General features: G+C 50.7%; 1 protein-coding gene across 1 annotated transcript in view; it reads right to left on the reverse strand.

The window, feature by feature from the left end:
- Hivep3 (HIVEP zinc finger 3) overlaps positions 1-19,610 on the reverse strand; it is a 315,153-nt gene that overhangs the window by 19,788 nt on the left and 275,755 nt on the right. Inside the window, 4 exon segments of the mRNA XM_032899121.1 lie at positions 8,453-8,586; positions 12,636-14,038; positions 14,041-14,067; positions 14,070-18,127. Coding sequence (XP_032755012.1) covers positions 8,453-8,586; positions 12,636-14,038; positions 14,041-14,067; positions 14,070-17,610 — 5,105 coding nt within the window. The 5' untranslated portion in view covers positions 17,611-18,127.

A 19,610-nucleotide genomic window follows, 5' to 3' on the forward strand; every position in this document is an offset into this window, starting at 1 on the left:
CTTTTCCATGGTACCTCGTTTCAGGGTGTGGCACCCTTCAGAGGCTCTTGCTCAGGAAGGAGCACCCTACTGAAGGGCTTGTGTGGCTCTTGGATCTTCACAGAGAATTAGCTCCAGTCACAGGGTGACTGGAGTGCAAATGTCTTCTCTTACGGGCTTCCTTTGAGCCTTGTCTCCAGTGTTGAGTTCTGTGGTTCTCAGAGCTCAGAGAGCTCACTGGCAACAGGGCTGGAGAGGCCCCACCTGTCCCATCATAACACACAGCTCATGGAACCCTCCAGGCCATCGTCACTGTACAATGAGAAACAGGCTCACAAAGAGCCCAGCATGGCAGAGGCCCACAGAGCTAACAGGCAGAATACAAACTCACTGGCAGGTCCCCATACTCCAAGCCCAAGCCTTATCCCACCTCAGTTACAATCTGGAAAAGTGGCCTTTGCAGAAACAATACCAGCTCCAGGACCCACAGCCTGAGACTTCCTACTGTTATTTCCAAAGAGGTCCAAAGGCAGGAAAGGTAAGTGAGTCACAGCTAAGAGGATTCAGGTACCCATGTTTGACCCTCCATCTGTCCTAGAGCCATGTGTCCCCGGTTGATTTGTCCCGGTTGTCTGTGGCTTACACAGTTACAGAACAAGCTGAGTGTCCCCTCCCTCAGAGAGGTTTGTCTACACAGACCATGCAGCCTCTGGCTAAGCTGGCAGAAGGAGCTGTGGGAATCAAGCTGGTGGAAGGCAGGCAGGAAGGAAGGCCTGAGGAAGGGGAAGGAAGGCCTGAGGAAGGGGAAGGAAGTGCCACTTCTCCGGAACACTCCTGCATGCCCGGAAGTGCTGAGACACCCCCAGCATGGACTCAGGCTGCTTCCAAAGCCATAAGCAGTGGCACTCTCCCATGTGCCCCTCAGAGCCTTGGAAGGTTAGAATGTGTGTCCACACAGACCTGGGGCACAGGTGAAGCTATGGCAGTCACCGAAGAGTTCTTTGGAAGGAAGTGGCATGGCTAATTTTTTTTTTTTAAAAGCCATCCCACTGGCTGTCATTTACTAAAGATTAGGGATATATTGGTGATTTTTGTTGTGCCTGTGACATAGTGGCTCACAAGAAGCAATGTAAAGAGGAAGGGGAAGGGAAACAGTCCACCATGGAGGGGCTGCTCATGCCTGTGCATCAGAGCAGAGAAAAATGAACGCTGGTATCCCTCAACCCTGCCCCAACTCCTTTTCAATCAGAGCTCCTGGTCAGTGGGTCGGTACCACCCCATGTTTATGTGGGCCTCCCCTCACCAGCACATCCAGAAGTGTTTCCTAGGTGATCCGGTCCAGTGAAGTGCTAACGAACATAAGCATCATGGTGGGGGAACTTACCCTCCTGTCCCTCCTTCCTTCCCTCTCTACCCATCCCCCCCTTTTAAAATTAGCATACTAATCCTATGATTTTATCTGCAGAATGAGCGAGAAAACTGGTAATATAATCCTGGGAGTTGTCAAGAAATGAGTGGATGTAGACTTGGCCGACCCAAGAAAATGGCTCCCTAAGTTACCAGGAGGGAGAATCAAGTTAAATCACAGGAAGAGCGGACAGAGGACCATCCTCCCCTTTGCCTGTCACCCTCAGAGAAATGTCCTCTTTTCCTTTGTCCTTTCTTGAGTGGTTTCTTCACTCTCCCCTCTCCCCAACATCATCAATTCCTTTCTGTCAACCATTTTAGCTGTGTGAACACACACACACACACACACACACACACACACACACACCACACACCCACACACACACACACCACACACACACACACCACACACACACACACCACACACACACACACACACACACACACACCACACACCACACACACACCCATACACACAACACCCAACACCACACCACACACCACACAACCCACACAAACCCCCACCCACACACACACACCCACAAAACACCACACACACCCACCCCACACCACACACACACACCACACCCCACCCACACACCACACACACACCACACCACACACCCACACCACACAAACACACACCCCCACACCACACACCACACACACACACCACCGACCCACATACAAACACACAGACCACCCACACACACCACATACAGCCCACCCACCCACAAACACAAACAGACATACACACACAAACATAACACAAACACAACACACACACACACCAAACACACCCACACACACCACACACACACACACACACACACACACACACACACACACACACACACACACACACCACACACACACACACACACACCACACCACACACACACACACACACACACACCACACACACACACACACACACACACACACACACACACACACACACACACCACACACACACACACACACACACACACACACACACACAGGTTCAAACAGACAAGAAGGTCCTGCTCATTCATCCCTCGAAGCCCCTCGGCTTCCATTCCTCCATCTTGGTTGCCACCTCCCGACTCATCCTTTTAGGCAGGGCCTTATGTACACTGCCTCCACTCCTCATTTCAGCCTGGACTACAGGGAATCCATTGCCTTGGAAACAGCTCCCATCATGGCCACTAGCTCTCCCCGCAGGGCTATGCGGCAGACATTTCCCTGTCCCCACCTCTCTGGGCCTCTAGGCGGGGTGTTGCTTAGCTGAGTCCTCAACTCTTGGCTTCTAGGACTTCACAGGCTCTGGGTATCCTGCCTCTCATCATCATCCCTGACTCTCCCTCCAGTGCAGATGTGTCCAGCCCCTGTTCTGGGTATCCTGTCCCGTCTCTCTTCTCCATCTCCCTAGGTAACCCTATCCAGTCAGAGCTGCAAACTGCAGCTGCACACTGACAAGTTCCGCGTGTATTTCCAGCTCAGGCCTGTCCTTTGAGCGCCAGGCTCAAGTACCAGTTGTCCATGCCTCCCTAAAAATATCCTCATGTGGAGGAGGGGCTGCTCTCTCAAATTTACATGCTCCCCACTGCCCCCAGGGTCAGATATCCACTCTCCCAACTTGGTTCTTGTGTTTATCTCTGCTCTGCCATGTGCCCAGCAGTGACTGGGGGCCATGCTCAAGGTGACCACACTTCATTTCAGGCTTCCTGTTCTCTTGTCAGGAGTCCCAGGGCTCCCACCCCGTTGTCCTTACCACTGCCCTCCCAGCTGGCAAGCTTAACATTATCTTATAATAGCTAAGGTAGCAATGACCTAACATAAAGGCTCCTTTCACTCTCCGTATCCCATGGTCTTCATTGCCTTGGTAACCACTGGTCTTCTCTAAAATTCATGTTGCATTCCCCAGTGGAGACAGAATGACCAGATTTGAAGACATCAAGAAAAATAGGACGAAGCTGCCATGCCCTCTGTGAGAGGCCAGCTACCTCGTACCCAGCCCACAATAAGGAGAAGACAAGGGTCAGTGGTGCCCACTGCTGAAGGTCAGAAAAGACCGCAAGTGAGTGTCTCTTGACCTTGACAAAGCAGCTGCTGAGGTAGGAGAGGCCCCAGGCCACCTGGAAGGAAGGGAGGGGAGAGAACCTGAGGTGACAGCTCTGGGAGGTTTTTTCCTTACATTTATTTGATTTTTAGATTTTTATTTTATGTGTATGAGTGTTTTGCCTACATGTGTACCATCTGTATGCCTGGTGCCCACAGAGCCCAGAGGAGAGTACCAGATATCCTGGAGCTGGGGTTTTAAGGGTAGAAGATTGTGAGCCACCATGTGGTGAGCCCAGGTCTTCTGGAAGAGCAGGAGGCACTTTAAACTGCTGAGCCATCTCTCCGCCCCACTTTAATTAGTTTTATTTTGTGTGTACATATAAGTCCATGTAAATATGTGTACCAAGTGTACACCTGATGTCTAAAGAACCCAGAAGATGGGCATTGGATCCTCTGGGACTTACAGGTCACTGCTAGCTACCATGTGGATGCTGAGAACTGATCCGGGTCCTTTGCAAGAGCAATAAGTGCTCTTAACTGCTGAGCCATCTCTCCAGGCCCACCCTGGGAGTATGCATGTATATATGTATGTGTGTATGTATGTATGTATGTATGTGTGTATGTATGTATGTGTGTATGTATGTATGTATTTTTAAACAACTATTAAAACCTAGCTAACTATCCAAGGAGTGATTCGAAGTAGGAATAAACTTGGGGGTACTTAATTTGAATGAAGTGAGGCTGAGAGGGATGGGGCCAGGGCTCTTCCTGGGAACAAAAGGTTCTTTCCTCTGCATAGCATCTGGATCCTTCTGACCCAGGCCTATTGGTCAATGGGTGGGTCTGTGAGCCTCTCTCCTCTCACTTTAGGGAGTAGGGAGCTCATCTCAGAGTGAGATTGGGACTGTGTTCCAGTTCCAAGCTGAGGCTGGCTGTTCCTGCCTCCCCTAAGTATGGCTGGGCTCCCTGAACTTCACTAGCTTCTTTCATTACCCCCTCAGACCTCAGCACACACATCTAACCTGGACAGGGCAGGACAGTCACTGCCATTAGCCAGGCACTTCCTATCCATCCCAGGAGCTTCTATGCCAGCCACAGGCTGAGTTCCCAGCTTCCCCTGCAGCAAAGGCTCTTGAGTTAGGACAATGTAGCCATTACACTCAAGGAACAATATAACTGTATGTGCACAAACACTGTTTCACAGAACTAGCCCTTCCACACCATTAAGGCAAATTTGGAGTTCAGCACAGTGCCCCTGGGTACTTCCAGATGCTGCCTGGAAAAGGCAGGCATTTTTCAGGTGTGAAAGTGGCAGGGAGCACAGAGAGGGGACATTAGGCTGAGGAGTCAGGGCAGTCCAGAGGGGTGAACACTGTGTGCAAAAGCATTGCCCTAGGACCAAGTCTAGAAGAGACTTAGCATGGTATTATGGAAACTGGTATGCCAGGGCAGGGACCTCAGAGGTTCACCAGACAGGGCTAGTGCTCCCTTTTGAAGATCAGGTAGATTTGAGGAAGGGTGGAATCCACAGGCAGCAGAAAGTGAAGGCACCTGGGCAGGTCTGACTACCAGGCTGAGTTAAAACTGTGCAGATAAGAACCTCAGTGGGCTATACAGGGAGATCCATGTGGAGAGATGCTCAGTGGCCCTGACACTGGCAGGTGGAGGGTAGGATGCAGAGATAAAGGGAGAGAGAAGCCATGTTAAGCCCTTGACTACTTCACATAGACACTAGAATGTAGGGAGGGCATAGAATCCAGAGAGAAGGTATTTGAGGTGATGTTGAGGTTTGAGTGCGAAGGTTTCATCATCTGAAGTCCAAAGGTTGGAGGAGACGCCATGTGTGGTGGTTTGAATGAGAATGACCCCATATTTGAATGTTTGGTTCCTAGCTGGTGGACTGTTTAGGAAGAATTAGGAGGCCTTTTTGAAGGAGATATATCACTGGGGAGCTCCCTGCAGACCTGGTCCCCCTCCTCCACTGCCTGTAGATAAGGTGGGGGCTCTCAGCTCCTGTTCCAGCGCCATGCCTTCCTGCCTGATGCCATATTCCCTGCCACAAAAGTCATGGGCTCACCCTCCGAAACTGTAAACAAATCCCCAATTAAACTGCCTTAGTCACTGTCTCTTCACAGCAGTAGAAAAGTAACCAAGACACTAGGACGGGACGCATGGGCCTTGCTTAGCTGTGCTGAGTTTGAGGAACCATAAGTGACTGATGCAAAGATACCATAGGCATCCAGAGAAAAGATCTGGAGCTCAGAGTGAGGGCCCAGCTCTGATCCCAGATATTGCAGCAAGAGTAATGAGAAGTCTGAAGCCCAAGAGTTGGATGATATCAGCAAGGGAGACAATCTCAGCAAGAATCAAAGAGTCTCAGTGGTAACTTGGAACGCTCTGACCAGCCTACCTCATACACCAGCTGTCAAACCACCCTGTCCACCTCACCCAGCCTGGCCTTGCAGCTTTGGGAAGCTCCCTGTGGCCATTGTGGGCATCTCAGCCATGATGGTCTCTACCTCAGCACAGGGCTTTTGCATTGCTACCTTGATTTGGTCCCCAAGCAGCTCAAGTCCTGGATGGCAATTTGATACTGACTGGGTCACTGTAGTGTCTAGCTCAAAGCACCTACAAGGAACAGATTTAAGTCTATCCTCCATGACGACTGACTAGTTGGTCAACAGCTAGACTCGGGGTCAAGGAATATGGCTGGTGATCCAAAGACTTGAGGAAGTGAGACGCACAGAGCAGCCATCTTTCTACATTTGGCTTATTAGCTCATCATGTGACCAGGCCCTGTCTGTGCCTGCACAGATACCATGGAGAAACCACCCACTAGCGGATGCAGGGAAAGCAGACCAGAGTCCCACCAGTGCTGTTGACTGAGTGTTTCAAGTTCTCTAAGGCATAGATATGAGTGGGATTGTCTCTCCCTATTCCCAACTCTGTAGTCAGTGGACAAGACTCCAGGGCCAAGGAGGGCATGTTAACAGCTGGCAAACTATAGAAGTTATATACCAGTTCTTCCTCCCAGCCCCATGCTCCAGAAATAAGACTCGGACTCAAAATATATTTACAAATATCTTGGCCATATAGCTAGGCTCCTCTCTGACTAGAATCATAACTTAAGGTAACCCACTTATTTTAACCTACATTCTATCACATGGCTAGTTACCTGTGCTCAGGTACCGTGCATCTGTCTCCTCACATCTTCCCAGGTGACCTCCTGCACCTGGCTCTGTCCCAGAATCCCCTCTGTCTCCGGGATGTCCCACCTATTTCCTGCCTAAGTCATAGGCTTTTTATGGTGCATCCATACAATATTCTGTCTGCAGCATGCACTGAGCAGTTCTGCCTTCCTCTCTAGGCTTCTGCTGGACTCTGAGCAAGCTTCATTAGAGACCCTTTTCCAGTATGTATTGCTGTGAAACAAGATATTGTAAGTGTTAAAGAGAGAAAAAGAAGAAAGCACTGAGGCTAAGAAGAAACAGTTAGTGTGGTCAGATGGACTGGCTTTAAGGATGTGTTCAGGATCTTGGAATAGGTGCACCCGTGGTGGCAGGAGAGACAAGTGCTTGGTGAGTCCTGGTCCCATTCATGGGATGCTGTGGAGGTGTCCTCAGATATTATCAACACAAAATGCTCTTCCTTTCCACATTAGCAAATATTCCTAGTGAGTAACACCCACCTCATGAAAGAAGAGGTTCATCAGAAGCAAAGGTAGAGCCTGGGTGGGAGTTGGGGTGAGGGGTAGCAGAGCTGAGGTTGGGACAACCTGATTGTTGATGCCATGTGACTAGCTAGAAGCGAGAGGATATTTCCCATAGCCAAAAGCAGAGTGAGGCACTTCAGATGGAGACAAAGATCTGGGCACAGGCAAGGGGCCTGTTGGTGTCCATGTGATGAATTGTGGGAACCATAGCCTTCCTTGGCCTCATGGGGCTTTTGTCACTGGCACAAAACTGTTCTTGTCCCCTTCACAGAGGAGGAGGATGGCAGGGCATAGCTACAAGCCTGGAGCTTTGGACCAGGTGGCATGAGAGTACATAGCCACACGAGGGCGCTCTAACCAAATGTCAGGCACAGGAAGATGCTGGCCCAAGAAGAAAGAGGGCCAGGTTTTGGCTCTGAAGCAGTACCTAGGGTCCTGTTTTTGTCAAAGAGCACCCCCCCCATTGTATTGTGGATATGCTTCAGGGATGTTCACCATCTCCTGACCCAGTACCTGTAAAAACCACTTCCTGTCCCCAAGAACTCTTCTAGCCACTACAAAATGCCAACTTTCCAGAGACTCCCACAGCTGTCACTGTGTCTCCATGAGGTAGTCACTTGCAGATAATAAAGAGCGAGAGTCTCCAGTGATGGTCCATGTTCTCAGAGACTCATCATGGTGATTGCTCTCATCAGAACTATAGAGAACTGGTACCACCCTGATCGCAACAGGGACGCAGACACAGGACCCCAAGACAGACACCATGGTTCCTGCTCACAAACACGTGGCTACACAGAACACAAAATGCACAAAGAACTTCCACAAAGTACATCTGAAGCCAGTTGCCCTTCTAGAGCCTGGGGTGCACAGGGTGTGTCCCAGAGTGGCAAAAATAATGTGTCCTGGACCTGCCAGTGGGCAGGGTGGAGACACTGTAAAGGGTATTCAATGACTCTTCATCACCAGGGGAAATGGGTGACCTGGGTGGCCCTGGCAGGACAGAGGCAAGACACTCTAAAGGAAACAATAGTCTAGACTGATGGAGGGCTGTGACTTTACATCACTTCAGTGCTGGTCTGAGAACCTGACAAGATCTGTGGACACAGGGCTGGAAGAAGACCTTGGCTCTTTCAGATCTTCACCAAGGATTCCTGGTGGCATTTGCAAAGCAGATGGCCTTGGAGTCCCACAGTTAGAGAGGCCCTGTGAGGACCTCAGGTACCTTTGGGCATCCCACAGCCAGGAGCCACTGGCCACCTCTGCGCGCAGGTGGTAGGAGGTCTCCTGCAAACAAAGCATGAATCTTACCCTCCTTCGAAGATCTTGACCCTCGTCGGCTCGCCTCTCTTGGAAGTGGGAGTACCTTCCTCTGCCTTTTCTTCCTTCTCCACTCTAGCTGGGTCTTTCTGGCTCTCCAGGGAAACCAGCGACGGGAGGTGCACCTGAACTCATCAGGAGGACAGAACCAAGATTGGTTAACCTTGTGGACTGGGTCAAGGGCAAAGACACATGTGCCCACATGGCCTTCTGATTTTCACTCAATCGCCCTCCACAGACTCAAGGACTGGCCACAAGAGACAGTCTCCTCCAAGCTGTGTTTTGACCCCCTCTCAAGATCATCACCCCTGAGGTGTACAGGTAGGTCTCTGTGCTCTATGTTAGCCTTGGGGCCTTTGGGGACATGTCTCATTCACCTTGGTCACTCCAGTACTTAAAACAGAGAGATCAAGAAGACAGATAATGCTGAAGAAATAGGTGCGGTCTTGGTTCTGCCACACGGGTTAACTGTGATGTTCTCTCGGTCGGATCAGAAAGCCACAGCAGCCTACTAGGTTAAGGGTGTGGCCCCAGCAATGCAGAGGTCTCCTGCTTCCTGCACTAGCCCTTCTGAGCCAACACCAAAGGCCAGAAACTATAGGCTCTCAGGATGCAGAATCAGCCTCAGAGTGGGGACCAGGGTATCCACTCTCTGCAGAGCAATGAGCCGCAGTGAGACCTGGTTCTGTGGGGAAGGCTGACACTGATTGTGAATTTCCAGCATTTTTTTCAGGGTCCTGAGAGTACATTCTCTAAGTCTGAGCCAGGGGCATGGCTATCTTTACATAGGGTGCTGAGATAAGGGGCACCTTGGGAACCAGGAGAAGCGAGTTCCAATGCCAAATAGAACCCACTGGAGGCTGGGATACACTTAGATAGACTACTACACTCTGTGGGGGTGTGAAACTAAAAAGGCTTTTGGCCGTTTTAAAAAGGCTTTAATTTGTGTGTGTGTGTGTGTGTGTGTGTGTGTGTGTGTGTGTGTATGTGTGTGTATGTGTGTTAATTTATGTATGCATATATGTGCACAGAAAAGAACAAGGCATCAGATTCCCTGGAGCTGGAGTCACAGGCAATTGTGAGCCACTTCATGTGGGTGCTGGGAATCTAAACTCTTGACCTCTGTAAGAAGAGTAAGTACTCTTAACTAAGGAGTTAAGCACTCTTAACTAGCCACCTCTCCAGACCTGGCTTAGACCATCTTAAAGATCTATTCAGAAACTAACTTCCATGACTCAGTGACCCCCATAGAGTCTCTACTAATGGAAGGGGAAAAGGGAAAACAAGCCCAGGTCTAGACAGCTGTGCTGGTGGAAGCCAAGCAGTTAGATTTCTAGGGCATACTTCACATTCTCACCCTGGCCTGCAATCCACAGAGTGGCCGAAGGTCTGTCACAGGCAGGTGCACAGTATCCTGATGCCACTGATGCCACTCTGGGGAGGCCAGAGGAGGTAGGATTGGGTGGCAGTGCAGTTCCAGGAAACAGTGCCTAAACCGAGTGGGGTGGGGGTCTAGGACCCATGTTAGCACTGAATAGTAATATGGGTCATATTAGCTAGGACATAGTCATGGCTTCACTGGTTAACATTGTTACCCACCCTCACAGCCTTGAGCTAAGCAACACCCCTCATTTTCAGATGAAGAAACCAAGGTGCAGGGAGGAATGGCCCATGGTCACACAATTGGATAAGCGGAATGGGCCTCAAACCTAGGCAGTTTAGTCCTGCAGTGGGAGCTCATAGAGTGAGGCCCATGGAGGAGGAAAAGGGGAAGAAAAAGCATAGGAAAAGAAATGATGGCAAGATGGATGATGGTGTAAGTGTGGGTCCCTCCAGGATCTAAATGCATATGACCATATTCAATGTGACGTGGAGTATACCTGCAAGATGACAGTGAAGCCAGGCTTCCTAGTACTTAGATAAGTGGCATTTTCATAATGGCTAGGGGAACTAGGGGACAACTGTGATCGGAGTGTGCAGAAGATCTTAAACTGTAGTCAAGTACAGGCTGGGTGGTGCTGGGGTTGGCAGGGGGTGAGCCTCCCATTAGCGGAGACACGCAAGCAAGGGAATGGGTGTTGTAGAAAAGCCACAGCTTACAGACCATGCAGTTATATAATGTGCCATATTTGTGCACCTTGGGCAGGAAAATTTAAATTCCAAGGAAATGACTGTAGGTTTTAACTCATTTTAGGAAAGCAGCAGAATGAAAAAATGACTGTTAAATCTATAGACAAGAAGAAACCAACACTCCTTTTGCCTTATATACCTCTGACACCTCTCATCGGGGAGCAGGAACAGTTCAGGCCTGTTTCAAAGGGTTTTGGAGTGAGCTCTAGTTCTGAATCTGATCTTTGCCATTTACTGTGTGGCCCTGTGTAGGTTACTTGGCCTCTTTGAACTTTGGTCTATTTACCTATTGTACCCTAGTTCCCCAAGGTCTTATGAAAGCAAAAGTGAAGTTTAGCACAGTATCTGGCACACAGCAGGTGCCCCAAAAGTTGTGAATATAATTATGTCAGCATCCTGGCAATAGCCACAGTTTATGGTAGTTACATCAGAAGTGGAAATCCTGTTCAGAGATGTCTGTGGACTGACAAAAACATCAGAGAATACATTTGGAAAGCAGTTTGTGGAGAATATCCAGCTGAGCTCAGGGTACTTCTTTTATGACTTTCACCCTCATGATGAAAGCAGATGGCATGAGCGTCTGTGAAGCTGCAGACACAGGTCTGCTCTCAGGTCTACAAATGGAGTCTGGGTTCCAGTATCTGTGTGGGATTTGGTCAAAGCACCTGGTTGGAACAGTTACATCTGGACATAATTAAATTTGCAATTATCTTTTTAAAAAAATTCATTCGTTGGTAACGAGAGAGAGGCAGTGGGGGAGAAAAACTCTTTATATCCAGTTAGGTCTGCTTAGTTCAAATTCTGGAATTCCCAAATGTTTGCTCCATGTCCTTGACCTCTTTCTGCCTTTGAGCCCAGGTTCCCTCATCTGTATATTGGAGGAGGTGATGCTGTCTTACAGGTGGAGGTGAGTAGTGACTGGGTTCCAGGGTCCAACACAGGGCTTGGCACCAAACAAGACCGCTGGTCACTCCATAAATTCCAGGCATGGTTTGAATGTAAAAAGTCTCCATATAAACTGGTGCTGTTTGGGAAGGTTGTTCAACCATTAGGAGGGGCACCCTCACTGGAGGAAGAAGGTGTCTATTGTGAGGCCCTTAAGGGTTTATAGCTGGGCTCTGCTCCTTATTCATTCTCTGCTTTCTGAATGTGGAGGCAATGCAACCAGCTAACTTCCAAATGCCTTCCCTGCCTCTACCATGGCTTCCTGGCCACTATGAATCAAACTATGAATCAAAATGAATCCTTTCCCTTAAGCTACTTTTGTCAGGGTATTTTTGTCACACTAGGCCAGCACAGGTCATGACCTGAAGCTTTAGGCTATACCTGCCTGTGTAAAAGTGTCTTTTTTATGTAAATTGGAATTTTTGACTTTCAAATCTGTTAAGTTATGAAGTAGCCCTGGTCAGAGGTGATGGAAGAATAAATATGAGCTGCATTGAGAGCCTACTGCTATTCTGTAGCACAGATGGCTCAAATTGTGAGTGACATTGTTTCCTACAAGTGGAGAGGTTTACCACAGCCCAGTTCTATGCACCATCTTACAGAAAAGGACTGTTTCAGGAGTGGATTGTGTCAAATGTGGAAATGAGATGACTTTAAGGGGTAGAAGAGGATTAAAAAACCCCAGGAGATACAGAAAAAAAAAAAGCAGAAAGAAACTAATAAAACAATGGAGAACCACGTGGGAAAGGGCTGGAAATAAAAGTTCTAAAATTGCTCAAAGACTCCCCACCAATTTCCCCAACTCTGTTCTTTAGAGAATCACTCTTTTATCTTCCTCAAACTGAACTTTTGATTTTACAGTAGAAACTTCTGGAAACTATTTTGCTGATAATATTATTGCAACTATGTTATATATGTTAAGGAGACAAGGACAGAGAATCCCATTGAACATATTTTCTTATGAGGTCAGAACTCCCAGAGAGAAAAATCTGCCTCCCATCCCAAGCTGGCTTTAATTCTACAAATTTAGCATGAAAACAATGTGGCTTTAAAAGCTCAACACTTTTGCATTTGGTGGCTAGAACAAGGCAGAACTTACCTCTGTCATGCGGGGCTTTCGGGAGTTGGATGGAACCAGCCTTCCTGCCTCAGGATGTGGAGCTGTGGCCATGGTATATGTCTCTTTGCTCACCTTCTGCTTAGATCTCAGGAGGGACAAAGCAGCTTTAGTGGAAACCCCTGGAAGGTTGGGGTTGTACAAACTTATGCACCAACCAGCGTAAACAGAGGACCTCCTATCTGCATGCTGGATGTGATTTGGCTTAATGTAGTTTAAATAGCACCAACTGACATTAGTGGTCGTGTGGAGGCTGGGGAACTGCAGTACCTTCTTTGAGTCTGTACCTTCTTGCAATTTGGCTGGTTTAGGGGAAGTATCTGACAGAGGCAGAGAACTAGGCGGTGCCAGGGGAGGGAGGTCAGTCTGTTCCTTTGGGTCTTCTTTCTTTACACTCAGTGGAGGCAGACTTCTTCGGTGAGCTTTGCTAGATGGTTGGGCATATTCTTTCAGAGCTTCTGAGCCTGGGGCTGTCCCATGGGACAATGTGGACTGAGAGAGGGGAGAAAGTTCTTTTGGGTCAGATACATCTGAAGACAAGCTGGACAGTGTTTCTGCCTCCCTCCTGCTTCGGCCTTGGCTTCCCACATGGGTTTTCTCTGTCTTCTTCCTGTCCTCTGTACTGGTTAGCACAACATTACAGGTACTCACAAGCTCCAGTTTTTCATCTGCCTTGGAAGCTTCCTCTTCCTTTACCCGTTTTTGCTGCTGGGTTTCCATGGTAAGTTCAAGACTGCCAGCTGGGGAAAGGACACGCTTGCTTCCACTGGCTGTGGATGAGCACCCCTCCAGGCTGAGGATGCCCTCAGAAGACAGTGAAGTGCCTTTCCTTTCAGGTACTCTCAGATATGGTGTCTGAAAACCTCTGCTTTGTTCCTTGCTTATGCTAGATGGCCCAGGCTCAGCCTCATATACATCAGCCCCACAAACAGTCATGCTTTTGGAGGAGGGTTCCTCATACTTGGTAAGAGCCATGCTTGTTGAGCTACCTGGAGACTGTGTGACCAAGATCTGAGACAAAGTGGTATACATGGCACTCCCATAGGATGGCATGTGGGTTTGGATGCGGACAGGAACAACCAGTGACACCATAGCATCTGGACAGGCAGGCAGGGCCAGTGGTGAGGCTGATGTAGGAGCTGGGGAGGTGGCTTGGGGAGTCACAGGCGGCAGTTGGATGTCACTACTATATTCTGTGCTACTGGAGGGGCCAGGAGGTCCTGTTGCCAGAGGGGGCAGGCTGGTTTTGATTGAGGGCAGGTGGCTTTCTATTTCACCAGGGAGTTGCAGTGCAAACTGGGATTGCAGAGGGAGAAAATATCCAGAGAGGGTTGAGGGGGCAGGGCATGGCATGGGGAGAAAGGAAGGGGGCTGTTGGAAGGGATATCTGCAGCATGGGGCAAGAGCTGGGGAGATGGAGCTGGCTGGGGTGTAGCACAGTAGGCTGTAGAGGAAGTGGTGGGGCTTGGAACAATGAAGGTGGGAGTGGGGGCACAGAGTATGGGGAGGAGAGGAGGCCAGCCATTGCCTGCGTGGGGAAGAACTCAGAGGACTGTTCTTGCTCCTGGGGCAAAAGCTGTTGCAAGGAGAAGAGGGAGACTGGAGGGGGCAGTTGGGTGCCAAGAGGTTGGAACACTTGCAGAGCTTCTGTGTAGGGTGGGCTGGACCCCAGTGGAGGTCTGTCCTGCATCTGGCTCTTGCTTCCTGAGAGCCCACCTTGTATAGTGGCCACAGAGATCTGGGGCATGGAACTTTTTGTGGAAGGCTTGCTGGCTGAGGGCTCCTCACTGCTCTCTTGTTTTCCCTTGGGGGTGGCTTCCAGCTCTGCTTCTGGAGGTCTGCTCAGGGAGGCCTGTCTTACCAGAAAGCATTTTCTTCTTTCTGGTGGGGCGGCTGGGGGTGGAGGAGCTGCAGGCACTGCTACAGATGGTCCTGTTGGGGACAAGCTGCCGTAGTCAAAGGATTTGCTTCGGGTCTCAGTCATGTGTGAGGAATGGGGCACATTGGGGCTCTGCTCTGAGGCTGACCTTCTCATCTCTCGGGCATGTGGGTGGTGGCTGGGGACAGTCAGCATGTGGGTGCCCAAGGTTTTGGAGCGTGTGTCTGATAGGGGTCCGGGGGTCTCAGCTTTTCCGTGGTCTTCCCTGTCAAATGAAGCTGAGCGGCTGGAGCCACTCAGAGAAATGCTGCTCTCCTGGCTTGGGCTTCGAGACAGAGGCACGGAGGACTCAAAGCTGGACTCCCCTGAGGACTGCGCCATCTCAGCCAGGCGTAGTCTCTTTTTCTTGGGTGGCAGCTTCTCTGCTGGGAGCTGTGCCAGTGTCTGGCTGCGCTGGGGCCACTGGAACTCTTCTGTCTTCTCAGGCTCCTTTGGGGGTGGCTCAGGCTCTGTGTCGGGCCTGTCTGGTTCTTCGGTCACAAGGATCTCTGGAACCTGAATGTTGGGCTGGCGAACCAACCTCGGCTGCAGGGAGTGAGCGGAGCGTCCGTGCGGGGCAGGTGGCGGGGATGAGAACGGGGCCAGGGGCTTGTCTTCTTCCAGGCTGCCTGGCTGCTCTGGTGGGTCAGACTTCTCAAAGGAGCTGGTGTGCTGGATGACGGAAATTTCTTTGGACATCGTTCTCCTCTCCTTCCCTGGTTCTGACCCAGATCCTGGCTTGGGGGTCCTGGGCTGGAAGCTCGTGGGTCCCTCTAAAGTGGGTACTGATTTGCTTGCTTCTGCTGGTGACTTGGTAGACTCCAGGGGAAGGTTATGGGCTGTGTCTGATGGGCCAGGGCTGCTGAAGCCAGGCGGCTCTTCCTCATCCCCAAGGCTCTTTTCCTTTCGCCTTTTTCTCAGTGGGGTGAGTTCCAATGTGGCCCCCAGTTTATAATGCATCATCTGGGACCAAGGCTCAGGCTCAGCCTGAGTCTTTTCCACTTCATGAGCACCTGCAGGGTGGGCTTTAGTGATCTGGAGCTCAGAGCAGTAGTACTTCTTATGAGCTTCATAATTATCTCTCTTTTTGTACCGAGCACCGCAGATGGTACATTCATAGTTCACGCCTTTCGTTTTCAACCCCTTCTTTGTCTTTTTGGTAAGGTCGCTTTCCTTGGGTTCTGGTTCATCGGAGGGCTTGGTGATGGGGTCTTTGCTGCTTGGTCCAGGCTCCTCGGAACTGTACTCACCTCCCAAAGGTAATTCAATGGCTGGCTGGCGCTTTAGCATCCGTGGGTGGGAGGTAAATACGGGAGTGCTGCGGCTGGGGACCTCGGGGTCAGCAATGTGGTCATCAAAGGAGTAGCTACCGCGGAAGGTGTGGTGGTGGGTGCTGATGGTGCAGGCGGCAGAAGGCATTGAGTGGCTTCTCAGCAGAGGCACGGGGTGCGTGGAGCTGGGTGGGTGCTGAAGGCTCAGCAGTGATTGTTCCTGTTTTGTCTTCTCCCCGTGGGACGATAGTGACTCCCGGTAGAGGCTGGATTTTGGGGACTCCACGCTGCTGCGCCTGGTTAGGGAACTCCTCCTGGGCTTCACGCTGTCGATCTCACTGGTGTCCACCACAGCCTCATTGATGGTGATGAGCTTGGTGATGTGTTCAATCACCTGTGTCCTGGGCACAGACAAAGGCACCAGGCTGGGCTTGTCTTCAGCAGACAGAGGCAGTAGGGGCTGGGTGGAGGTGGATGCCAGCATGGAGGTCCGCTGCCCAATCCGTCCACACTTGCCGAAGATGATCTCTGCGTAGGACTTGGCATTGGTGTTGGGGGGGCTGACCTGCTGCTCAGCGCTCTCAGAGCGTGAGAAATACCCAGACTCCGTGCTGCCTTTGCTCCCTGGGCTCAGGAATGTCTGCTCCTCGATCAGCTTCTTCCTCTCACTCAGGCGGAGTGCCAGCTTCTGCTTGATGGTGTGCGTGTCTTCCAGTTTATGGCTCAGGGGATGTTCCGATGAGGCTTCTGCAAATGGGGTGGGGTCTTCCAGCGATGGTGCAGTGCTTGACTGGGAGCAGCGTTCCTGGCTGGAACCGTGGCTCCCAGAGCTGTACAAACTACTTGAGAGCAGGGGGTGCTTAGATTTGGGGAGAACATCTGTGGAGGGACCTGACGTGGCACCAGTTTCCTCCTCAGAGTCCGTGCTTTCTCCCTCAGTGGGTTCCTCAAACTCTTCCCCAGGGATCCTCTCCATCTCCAGCCCAGGGGGGTACATCTCACTGCTGGAGCCAGAGGCCAGGCCAGCTTTGATGCGGTGGGCATGGGACTTCCTGTGCTTGTAGAGGTTACTTTTGGTCTTGAAGGAGAAGCCACAGGGGCCACAGGGGTAGGGCCTCTCACCTGTGTGTGAGCGAATGTGTTTCTGGAGCACACTGGGCTTGGCGCAGGGCCGGCTGCAGTACTGACATATGTACTTGCCCGGCTTCTGCGGTTTCCTCTCTTTCTTGTGTACCTCTTCTGTGGGCTTCAGGGAGACCTGTGAGGGACGAGGCACGAAGACCTTAGGGATGCCAGGCAGGTCCTCAGGAGGAAGGATAGAAGCATGGGATGGGAGGAGCTGGCTCTGTGGATGCAGCCCTGGGGCCACAAAGGAGCCTGAGGGTCCAGGTCTTGTGGGGTCGACCAGCTGCCATGTGGACCCCTCGAGGAGATGCTCTGGTTTGCCAGGGGACATGAATGCTGGTGTCAGAGGGTGCTGCGGAAGCTGCGGGATGTGGGCCGAGGCCTCGATGGATGGCCTCCGGGGAGGCTTCTGCTGCTGACCCGTTTTCTCCTGAGCGCCTTCCCTAAGAGCCACTGAGGGGCCTGAGAAAGGCTGCGGGGCTAGGAGCTCCTGGCTGGCACCCTCTGAGGAAGCAGTAGTGCTGCTGCCTGGGTATGGAGTGCTGGAAGAAACACTAGTCTGAATGGCCTCTCCTTTGGTCAGCCGCTTCCGGGGACTTCCATCAGCCTTCTTGGTGCCCTTGATGCTTTGGTCAGGATCCATGACCTTTACAAGACTTCAGATGCTACTCAGGGAGTTCGGGGTAGGTCGCATTTATGAATAATCCAAGTGTCCCGAAGTGTCTAGCTTTGGCCACATTGGTCAAGAGCTGTGGAAGCCAACCCCACGGTGGCTTTGGGGCTGGGCTTTTTATCCCCTCAAGTGTCAGTGGCTGCAAGTGGACTCAGAGCAGGTCCCGGGGCCCACACTGTTCATTTTGGTGTGGCATAGCCCTCTACTCTGCAGACAGAAAGCACACTGGCATTTTTCTGCCTGAACGTCTGTCTTGAAAACAGCATGGAAGATGTCAGTATTGCCATTGAGTGGATTTGAGTGACGAGTGGCCCCCACGAGTCCCCTGTGTGCTATATGAACAGCTGGAGGGCAGAGACACCTGTGTCCATGGGTCTGTCATGCCTAGTCCGGGCTGGAGAGATGCCACGATGGATGCTGGAGCGGCCCTCTTCTGCTTTGAATTCTGTACTGGAGATTAACACCTCAGAGGAGAAATCACGGTCTTCTATGAGGGAAACAATACACACAACAGAGGAAAAGGATTTACTGAGGATGTCCACAGGCTGGGCCAGTGGAGTGCAGTTAATGCTGGCTAAGACTTCTTAAAAATTAGCTAGAGACATTCAATCAGGATGCAGCACCCCATCTCCCCACACTCATACTGCACCAATGCCTTCATAGAGCCAGTGTTTGACACTGTCTTGTGGGGTTACTGGGGTCTAGAGGCCTGGGCCCCTATCCCTGCCCCGTGACCCAGTCCCAGTGAGCCTGGCCTTGCTGAGCCTCTGCTGTGAATCTGGAATACAGGTAATAGCAGGTCCTGTCATGACTGCTCCTGTAGCCTGCAGCAGAACACCATTTGGAAACAGATAATGATGCTACCGAGGGGGTGACGGATGCTGCTGTGGGAGGGGGGAGACAGAGAAAGTACCTGGGGATGCTGGGATGAGCTTTCCAAGGGATGGCTTGTTAACCAAGAGACTCTCTGGCCCCAGATCTGCATGGTCTTGAGAAATATCACGCATCTTTTATCCCCATGCAAATCCCTGTTTTGTGTTTCTGGGCAAAGCAGTCAAGGTAGGGATATAACCCATGGTAACTCACACTGAGCACAGCTGTGACCACCAGATCAACCCAAGGGAATGGGGAATTTTCTAGAGCGTTCCTCCAGCTGTGCGAGCTTTTTTCCTAGACAGTGCTTATTGATGTCCTGTAACTTTCTCTGCGGTCCAGGCTGGCCTCAAACTCAGAGATCTACTTGCCTCCATCTCCCAAGGGCTGAAATTAAAGGCATGTGCCACCACCGCCCAGAACTTGTAGCATTTTCTTATCCCCAAGTGTGCTAAGGAGAAAAAAATCACAACTCTTTGGTGAAGCCGCAATTATTGGTCCCTTTGAGCAGCTGAGCATGAACCCCACTGGGTGGGTTGCTAATCCCCGAGAGTCTTTCCCAGTTCCCAGGGGCTGCCTGCCTTCCTTGGCTTGTGGCCTTATGTCTTCAAAGCCACATTGGATGCAATGGAATTATTTCGCACTAACGTCTGTCTTCCCTTCCTCTTGCTTCTCTCTGGATGACCCATCCTAGATCCTTATTGGCCCAGCCACAAAGTCCTTCTTACATGAATGGTGATCTCGTCACAGATGCCAGGCATAAAAACCGGCTGTCTTGTGCCTACCAGAGTCTCACCTTGTATCTGGATCTTCAGGGAGGCTCAGGGTATCTGTACAAACTTATTAGCCAAGGAGTTTTCCTTATTGGCGTATGCAAATTCTCCATAGTGGGGTATCTACTTGTATTTTTTATACTTGTATTTATCATCTGACCTATTTGTTCTACCTCATTCTTTTAAGACTCATGTCCTCCCCTCCCCCAGTTGTCTCTAACTCCATGTGGACATTTCTGTGTGTATAAGAAATGACACAAGGATTAACTTATTATTATTATTTTTATTACCAAAAGCCAATTACCCCCTCCTCTCTCTCTTGCT

The sequence above is a fragment of the Rattus rattus genome, chromosome 1 (assembly GCF_011064425.1).
Source record: "Rattus rattus isolate New Zealand chromosome 1, Rrattus_CSIRO_v1, whole genome shotgun sequence".
NCBI classification, from domain to species: domain Eukaryota; kingdom Metazoa; phylum Chordata; class Mammalia; order Rodentia; family Muridae; genus Rattus; species Rattus rattus.